Source organism: Vanessa cardui, chromosome 18, assembly GCF_905220365.1.
Source record: "Vanessa cardui chromosome 18, ilVanCard2.1, whole genome shotgun sequence".
Classification (NCBI taxonomy): domain Eukaryota; kingdom Metazoa; phylum Arthropoda; class Insecta; order Lepidoptera; family Nymphalidae; genus Vanessa; species Vanessa cardui.
Window position 1 is genome coordinate 13,073,558 of NC_061140.1, and position 9,483 is coordinate 13,083,040.

General features: G+C 36.2%; 1 protein-coding gene across 1 annotated transcript; it reads left to right on the plus strand.

Moving 5' to 3' along the window:
• Positions 1-1,887: 1,887 nt before the first annotated feature.
• LOC124537396 lies at positions 1,888-2,801 on the plus strand. Its single transcript, XM_047114228.1, has one exon. It carries the CDS (start codon positions 1,979-1,981, stop codon positions 2,717-2,719), a length of 741 nt encoding a protein of 246 aa, XP_046970184.1. The 5' UTR covers positions 1,888-1,978; the 3' UTR covers positions 2,720-2,801.
• Positions 2,802-9,483: the final 6,682 nt, after the last annotated feature.

The window sequence follows — 9,483 nt, forward strand, 5'->3', positions numbered from 1 at the left end:
TTTAAGTTTCTAAAGTTCTTGAGGCTTCTTTCATAGTATTCTGTAATTTTTAATTAAACTGGAAAGCAAATAGACTTGATTTCAGTTAAACAAAGAAAAAATAATTTTAAAATAGTTCATACGTTAACGATTAAATTAAATCGAGTGTTGCAGTTTTGTGATATGAATTTATTTTTGTGTGAGCCAAGAATATCACATCGGAAACAATAATGAGAAACTCGCCGAATATTCTCAAGGAATACATGTTTTTGGTAATCTGCGTTGTCTATATTCTCATTTTAACTCAGTTATGGCACCATCTGTGCCACTTCTACTGACAAAAAATCAAATGAAACTGCTGTAAGATTTGAGGAATGTCTCATTTTGTGTCCAGAGTTGTAAGATTTCATTATCATGTTACTAAATTCAAGAATAACAATTCCAGGAATTTATTGAAAAATTAAGGATTTAACATATTTATTATTATCAAATACACTCTATACTACTATTATTATTTTATATGCAGTGTTTTACTCATAAGCAAATAATGTAGTCAAATTTTAAGCTTGAACGTTTCTAGGATCAAGATATAATAGGAGCTGCGATTGTCGTCACTGATAATTTTTTTTTATTCTTTTTTTAAGTAAGGGACTTTTATTTATAAAAAATATGTCAGTCCCATTGTTCTCTTACAACTTGTCTTATCAACACAATGTAAATACAACTTATATATAAAATTACATGACTGTTGATTAAATTAATCTTAAATGATCTTTTAGAGAGGCTGCATGTGTGCCAGAACTATATCATAAATATATTTAGCCGATAATGTCGTTGGTTCTGCTAGGATACTTTGGAAAACACCGATATCTAAAAGATTTATATTTAATTTAGAAATTGTTGCAGATCTCTCTTTTCTGTTTTTGGAACATTCTGTTAAGATGTGATATAAGTCTTCCTCTTTGTTGCAAGATTCACAATTGGGTGATTCTACTTTTCTCATCAAATAAGCAAATTTCTTTGATGGAATATGTCCAGTACGGCATCTCAGTCCTATCATTATATAAAATTTTGACAATTTACAATTTTCAAACCATGGTTTATGAGGGGGCACATTTTGTATAATTTTATACCATATTCCTTTTTCCGTTGATCTTACTTCCATATATTTTTTCCAGATTTCAAAGCATCTACTTCTTACCACTTTCAAATATTCCGAGTGATATGGTGTTGCTTCTATATCTGTTCCTGTTATTACAGCTTGTTTAGCAACTTTGTCCACTTCCTCATTGCCCTTTAGCCCAATGTGAGACGGTATCCACTGTAATCTGATTGTGATACCTTTATTTCTAAAATAATAAATTTTGTCCAATATATAATATGCTATGGGAACTCCCCTTGCTCCTCGGGCGCATTTCATGATATGTTGGAGTCCGCTTTTGCTATCAGAAAAAATTACAATATTGCTATCATTTACATTAGTAGCGTAAGACAATGTTTCCAAAATGGCTATCAGTTCTACAGATATGATGCTGATTACATTATTATTAATTCTGAAGCTCCGAGAATAACTCCTTTTTGCATCATAAAATGCTGCTCCACATCCTATGTTATTCCTTGATCCATCAGTAAATATTTTACACCATCCATTATATTTACTATGCATTTCTTTTAAAATATCTACTTTCAGATTATATTTTTCATAATACTTCTTCGCTGTAATCATACTATCTAAATTGGTTTTTATAGTTTCGGATGTATTTATTAGTGTAACCCAAACATTAAGTGAAAACATATTTAATAAATTAGTAGAGTTTTTTTCGCGGGTAGGTGTCAAACAAGTTGCAACGTTTTTAGTGAGCTCTTAAATTTTATTTAATTAAAAATACATTATATATAATACATGTACGTCTAAATAACATTACCTACCAGCTTACAATCTCCTTTACAATAAACAATAAAATAATAAGTTAAATAACAATTAATCACTGCTAAAACCATGAAGTCAATCAAAGATTCACTGTCTGCCATGTCGGAACTCTTCAATACCAAAATGAATGAATTTCAACATGAGTTACAAAAGACATCTTCATCAGTTGCTACACACACACCATCACTTTCAACGGAGTTCACGCAGTTTAGAAGCTTCATTATAACTGCTCTCAGCACTCTTCAGCGTCAGGTAGAATTTCTTGGAAGGGAGTTGGACCGCCAGGAAATGCAAAGAAGGCGCAAAATACTACTTCTTCATGGAGTCCCAGAAGAAAAAGCCGAGAACACCAGTGCTCGTGTGACTAGTCTCGTTGCAGACCATCTGGACTTAACAAACTTTTCAAGCTCCAGCATCAAATCTTCCTATCGGCTTGGTAAGTCTACAGCCAACCGGAATAGGCCAATTGTAGTTAAGTTCTGTGATGTTAGCGTGCGGGATAAGGTGTGGTTTGCCAAGTCAAAATTTAAAGGCACTGGTATAACCCAATCGGAGTTCCTCACGAAGACACGGCACGATGTGTTCCTCTTAGCACGGCAGCGTTTCGGCATTGGGAAGTGTTGGACCCGGGATGGACGGATATTCTTCATAGCCCCAGATGGATCGCGTCACCAAGTTGAATCACTCGCTGAACTCGACGCTGTATCCTCTTCACCTTTAAAATCTCCAGAAGTCAAGGTCCTTAACGTCTCGAAGAATCCAGACAGCAAAGTTGCAGTTTCTCGTCCGAAACGAATTGTTAAAAAGTAGTGATTATAATTTTCAGTTGTACATAGTATCTGCTTACTACTACCATTGGTTTGTTTACTTTAATTTACCTTCCTAATCACTTACTTTCTTTTTTTTTTTTTTTTTTTTTAAATGGCTTTTATTTGTGCCAAGAAAGCACAGATTATTTCGCCAATGTCACGTGCGATGGAGAAGACACGATGGAGATTGAACGGTGCGGTCGAGATTGCAGGCTTAAATTAATTTTAAGGGCACAATAGTAGTAGACTCTCTGTTAACCCATAACCTAAAACAATACAATATATAAATAATTAGATAAACATATTACAATATTATTAAGACATCAAATAAGAACGATCACAAAAATATTTACAACTTAATTTTATTACGCTCAATATATTTACATGAAAATTTACAAAGTGGACTAAACACACACATTAACAAACATTCAACATTAATAGGGCGAGGAACTTTGGGAGGGAGAACGTCATATACGGGGTGGAGGAGATTGGGGCAAGAAAACAGTATATGGGATAAGGAACCTTCGTCAAGGCCACATTCACACAAAGAGTGATCTCTAACTCTAATTTTACAAAGATGAACGGGCGTACATGCATGTCCAAGGCGTAAACGGCAGATAGTTGTGGTGACCCAACGTTTAGCTTGCCTGTGATGAGAAAACCAAGGTCGCCTCGGAATAACTGGTTGTAGACTTGCGTAAAATCTACCTTTAGATTTTGATGAAACTTCCCAAACAGAGTTCCAGGATTTAACAAGATGAATTTTCGGTAGAGCACACAAGTCCTGTGTTGAGTTTTTAAAATGATCAAGAGAGCCAGTTGATATAGCAGATTTAGCAAATGAATCTGCTGCATCGTTGTCGGGAATACCAGAATGGCTTGGTATCCAGACAAGCGATAAATCTAGCCCTTTTTGATGACAACAAAACAATGCTTCCCTGATCTTAAGGATGATGAAAAACTTTCGTTTACTACGAAACGGATTTTCCTTAATTGCCAACAGACAACTCAAAGAGTCTGTCAAAATTATCGTGTGTCTGAGATCATGGGAGTGGACAAAAACGATGGCTTCTAAAATTGCAATCGCTTCACCGGTAAAGATGGATGATTCAGGAGGGGATTTAAATTGAAGGACAATTTTGAATTTGGGGATCCAACAGGCTGAGCCGACGCAGCTTTCAGGGGATAGTTTAGAGGCATCAGTAAATATAAGTAAATGATTTGACCAATTTTGATGAAGAAATCTTTGAAATTTTGAGTTTGTATCAGGGGCCCCTTTAATAAGACCAAGATCTGTAATGATTGACGGATTATAGACTAGAGATCTAAATGGAGTGGAAAAAAGAGGATTTGACTGGAATCTTAAGATAGGATGTGGGAGTGTAGTAAATTTTAAAAAACTGTCTAATAATAAGGATGGACTTCTAGAGCGAACGCAGAGTTGGGACAGTTCGCTTAGACGGGACCAAAGAGGATGAGAAGATAACTGTAAAGATTTTACTACAAAACGGTCGCATAAAAATTGTCTTCTCAGTTGAAGCGGAGGATCAACACATTCAACCTGCAGAGCGTTAGTGGGAGTAGTTTTCATAGCTCCTAGGATTATTCTGAGGCATTTGTATTGAATTTTATTAAGTTTTTCAGAAACGGATTTACTAAGTGGTTCTAAGACAAATAGTCCGTAGTCTAAATGACTACGAACTATTGCATTGTACAGTAGTTTAAGAGAATAGGGGTGAGCTCCCCACCAGACTCCTGAGACTGCTCTAAGGACGTTAATACCCTTTTCACATTTTTTAATAACATGCTCAGAGTGACAAATTCCATTCAGTTTGTTGTCGAGAATAATGCCTAGAAATTTCGTCTTGTTGGCAAAGTTGATGCGTTGATCCCCACAAAACAAGTCGAAGACAGGAATTTGTCTTTTCCTAGTGAACACAACTGCCTGAGTCTTATCAATAGACAAAGACAGGCCATGGTCAAAGAGCCATAGGTCAAGATAATGTAAAGCAGAGTTTAATCGCAAAGTTAAATTTTCAACAGATGTAGATTTAAAATATAAAACGATGTCATCAGCATATTGAAGTATGTTACAGAAATTATTCACAGACAATTCGAGATCATGGGTATAAATGCTATAAAGCAGAGGGCTAAGGACTGAACCTTGCGGGAGACCTTTCCAGACAATCCTGGGGGGAAGAATACAATTTTGGTATTTAACAGAAATTGATCTGCAAAAAAGCAGATTACATATGAAATGAGTAATCCTCGGAGGGATACTCAGCTGTTGCAATTTTTGCCTGAGTACCGGAAGAAGAACATTATCATATGCAGAAGTAATATCTAGAAAAACACCCACAAGGTACTCTCCGTTGGAGAAGGCTATTCGAATGTCGGTCGTAAGAATGCTGAGACTATCAAGAGTGCTCAAACCCTTTCGAAAGCCAAATTGAGAGGGCGAGAGAATATTTCTGCTTTCCATTATCCATTCCAAACGGTTTTTTAGGAGATGTTCAGTAACTTTCACTAGTGTAGACGATAAAGCAATGGGTCTATAAGAATTGGGGTCCAAAGGGCTTTTTCCCGGTTTTAGTATGGGGATAATAATTTGGGACTTCCAAGATTCCGGGACGATTCCTGTTGAGAAAAAAGCATTAATTATATTCAGATAGACGCATTTAGCTTTATCACTGAGGTTTATTATAAAGGAGTAGGGCACGCCATCTTCCCCTGGTGACGAGTCCTTCAGTCCGTTCAGAGCTGTGAGTAGCTCTGAGATAGTAAACGGACTATCCATATCATCTGAGGTAGATGATTGAGTAAAATTTATAAAACTATCTCGACATGGAACAAAGGGGGGAGCAAGTTTGGTAGCAAAATCATTAAGCCATACGGATGGATTATAGGCGTTTGGGTTATCAGAATCGAGGGAGCGGCGAAATCTCTTAAGATTTCTCCAAACTGTTTGAGGGGGAGACCGAGGACTAAGGGATTCACAGAAATTGGTCCATCCCTGTTTTTTCTTTCTGGAAAATAGTTTTTTAATTTTGGCATCTATATGCTGATATTTGATAAAATTTTGTGAAGTCATAGATACATTATATGACTCTTCGGCTTCAGATCTCTGTTGGACCAAGGAATTACACTCTTCATCCCACCAAGGCGGAGAGATGCAAATTTTTTTATTAAGATTTTTTTGTGGGAAATGGGAATCAGCAGAGGATTTAATAATATTAAGAAAAAGCTCGTAGTAAGCAAGAGCATTTTCACCGTTCACAAAATCAGGGAGAGAGCTTAACATGACATCAACAGAGTTAGAGTATGCTAACCAGTTAGCATTTTTAAGTTTATATTTAAGGAGAGGGGAGGATTTGGATGGAGCAATGGATCTGTTGTTTAATGAAAGAAGGATAGGGAAATGATCACTTCCAAACGTAGATGGAAGGATATTCCAAGATATTTGCGAGGAAAGGGATGGGGATGCTATGGATAAATCAATAGCAGAATTAGGATTCTGATTAGGATAAACCCTACGAGTCGGCGAACCATCATTGAGAATGCATAAGTTTACATCATCAACAATGTCCACCAACAAGGGGGCAAATCCATCACAGAAATAGGAACCCCATAATGTATGGTGGGCATTAAAATCCCCCATAACAAGAACAGGGCTTGGGAGGGAAGAAAAAATGGAGTGTAATTCAGGAACAAGTGAAGGGTTAGGATGAGGAATGTAGATAGATAAAAAGGAGATGTTGAAGGCTTTGATAGCTACAGCATTGATTTGCTGACTAAAAGGAGGTAAGGAAATTTGGGAGAAGGGAATGGAGTGCCTGATCAAGATGGCACAACCTGCATACCCATCATTTCTGTCATCCCTCAAACAGGAGAAACCCGGTACCCGAAAACGAGAGCCGGGAATCAGCCATGTCTCAGAGATGGCAATAATGACAGGTTTAAATGAATTAATAAGTGAGAGGAGTTCAGGTTTCTTACGACGGACGCTTTGACAGTTCCATTGAAGGAATCTGATTGGGGCCATTATTAAGGATTGTAAATAGCTGGGATAAATCATTGGCAACGTTGGACGGTAATGGGACATCATTACATGTACTGAGGATATTTAGGAGGATTTTGGTGAGTAATTCCAATAAATTAGGATTATTATTAGGTGGGGAAGGCTGAGGAACGTTTAGAGCGCAACCATTAGGAGAGGAGGAGGGGCAATTGGCAACTATGGCCTGATGGGCATGTTTATCATACCCCTTTCCTTGAGGAAGTCTAGGGGAGGGAGAGCGGACAACGGTTTGTCTGTAAGATTTAGTAGGACTAGGGGTGGACCTCGAAGGACCAGGGATGGGTGGGACGTATGCAGGAACAGAGAACAACTCTTTTGCTACCTCAGCATAGGATCTGCGGACATTAGGGAAGCGAGAGGCAGCTTCCATGTATGAGACATTATCTTGTGCCATTACAATTTTAATCGATTGCTGACGAGAATACTCAGGGCAATCCTTATCTGTGGCAAAGTGTTTGCCAGAACAATGTAAACATGTAGAATTATCTTTAATAACCTCACACGAATCACCCGTATGAGAATGAGAACATTTAAAGCACCTGGGAGTAGATCTACACTGAGTCCGAACGTGGCCATAACGACAACAGTTTAAACATATTATTGTGGGGAGATTGTATATTTCAACGGGAAGGGATGTATGAAATGAATATATTTTGCTAGGAAGGATTTGACCTTTAAAAGTTATGACTACCGATTGAGTTGGTACCCAAGACACAACTCCTTCGTTAATAGTCTTCCGGTTAAGACGCCTCAATTTTATTACTTCCCCACATCCATGAGGGAGCTCAATTGATTCAATTAGATCCTCCATAGACCAGTCTACCGGGATGCCTTTTATTAGACCCATTCTGGTAATATTATATGTGGGTAAGTTAGCAGCATATTTACAGAGTGCTAGAAGTGGGTTTTTTAGGAAACTATTTGCAGCTTGTGCTGAAGTAAACTGTATTTCTATTTTGTTCCTACCAACATTCTTAACACCATCATTCATAATAGAGCCAATCTTGTGTTTATGCAGAAATTGTCCGAATTTAATGGCTCTAATAGAATTACCTGCAGCTGGATCAGCTACTTCCCGAGAGACATGGACAATGAAGGGACCTTTGTCGTCATCCGTGTAACTTTTTGGGCCATCAATAAAGGAAGGATTAACATAAACGTTCTGGATAGAGGCACTAGCGGTAGAAGGGTGGATAACTGTTTTCTTTGAAGAGGAATCAGGAGAGCAAGAAGACTTATCGCCGGAGCGTTTGCGAGAAGAGGATGTTGGAGGATCAGTTTGACATTCTGAACCCCCGGGATCAGGAGGTTCGGGAGGTGGATCGACATCCATTATAAACTAACTACTGTAACTTAACTAATATACTATAACTATAATCAAAAGAAAAATAACACTTACCGAAACCGAATTATGTTAGTAAAACCCAGAAACCATAAAATTAAACTATTTGCACTGAAAATTCATAAAAAAGTTACACAGAATTAATATAAAAACACAGATATCTCACTAACACGTGTGTCAACCAAAGCTAACGCAAGCGAAAAAACCCACTTACTTTCTTTATTGATTGGTGTAGTTATAAGTGAGTGTAGTTTAAAATTTGTTACTATTATGTCAATTGTCAGATATCAAATACAGATTGTGCCGACAACTTCTTAATGACAGCTGTCACGATCTGGACTCTAGTGTTTTGTCAATTGTAAATACGTTTGTTTGACTGTTTCTTTATTTTTAAATAATTTATTTATTTTATTTCTTTTTTTTTTCTCTTTTTGTATTACTTGTTTTTTGTTCTGTAATACATAAATTTACTTTTAATTTTTTTTTTTAATTGATAGTGCAATGACTGTAATAATATCTGTTCTGTTTTGTGTTAATATATTGTATTCCAGCTACAAATTTTCCATTGTGAAATTAATTTTGTGTTACTTCTCACTACCAGTTTGTTTTGTGACTTATTCTATTGATAGTTTTTTTTTTTTTTATGTTATTTTTAGTTTATTACGCTATAATTTTTGTTTTGTGTAGCCATTAGTACTTGAATGTAAACACACCGTTTCGATCCTTTTTTATGTTATGTCAGTGGTAAGCAGATTATGTATATTATGTATATAATTATGATTTAAAATTATTAACCTTTAGTTTTTAAGTTTTTTAGTTATTACTAATTAGTTTAATCAATTTCTTAATCCTTCAACAGCTGGCGGGTAAGATGGAACTATTATATATTCGCAACTTGTATATTTATATATTGTTTTTATTACATATATTTATATACTTATTTTATTTTAAGTTATTATACTCTTATTTATTTATTTATTATTATTTAATATATATGTATAATGATTGATAATAGCCATGTTCAAGACGACAATGATATTTATCTTTCTCTCTCTTCTGATTTAACCAGTAGCGACGACAGCTTTCAAAGTATTCCTTCGCTCAATGAATCCCTATTAAATCTTTTTACAGACGTACCTAAAAACTTTAACATTGTTCATATTAACGCTCAGAGTATTCCTGCTCACTATCCTGACCTTCTCACATCGTTTGATAACAAAAACCTCCACGCTATACTTGTTTCTGAATCATGGCTTAAGCCATGTTTGTCTTCTGAGTCATATTCTTTACCGGGTTTCCATTTAATTCGAAATGACCGTGTCAATAGAGCTGGTGGAGGTGTTGC

Coding starts and splice junctions, on each gene's coding strand:
- LOC124537396 (XM_047114228.1), top strand. CDS start 1,979: ATGAAGTCAATCAAAGATTCACTGTCTGCCATGTCGGAACTCTTCAAT.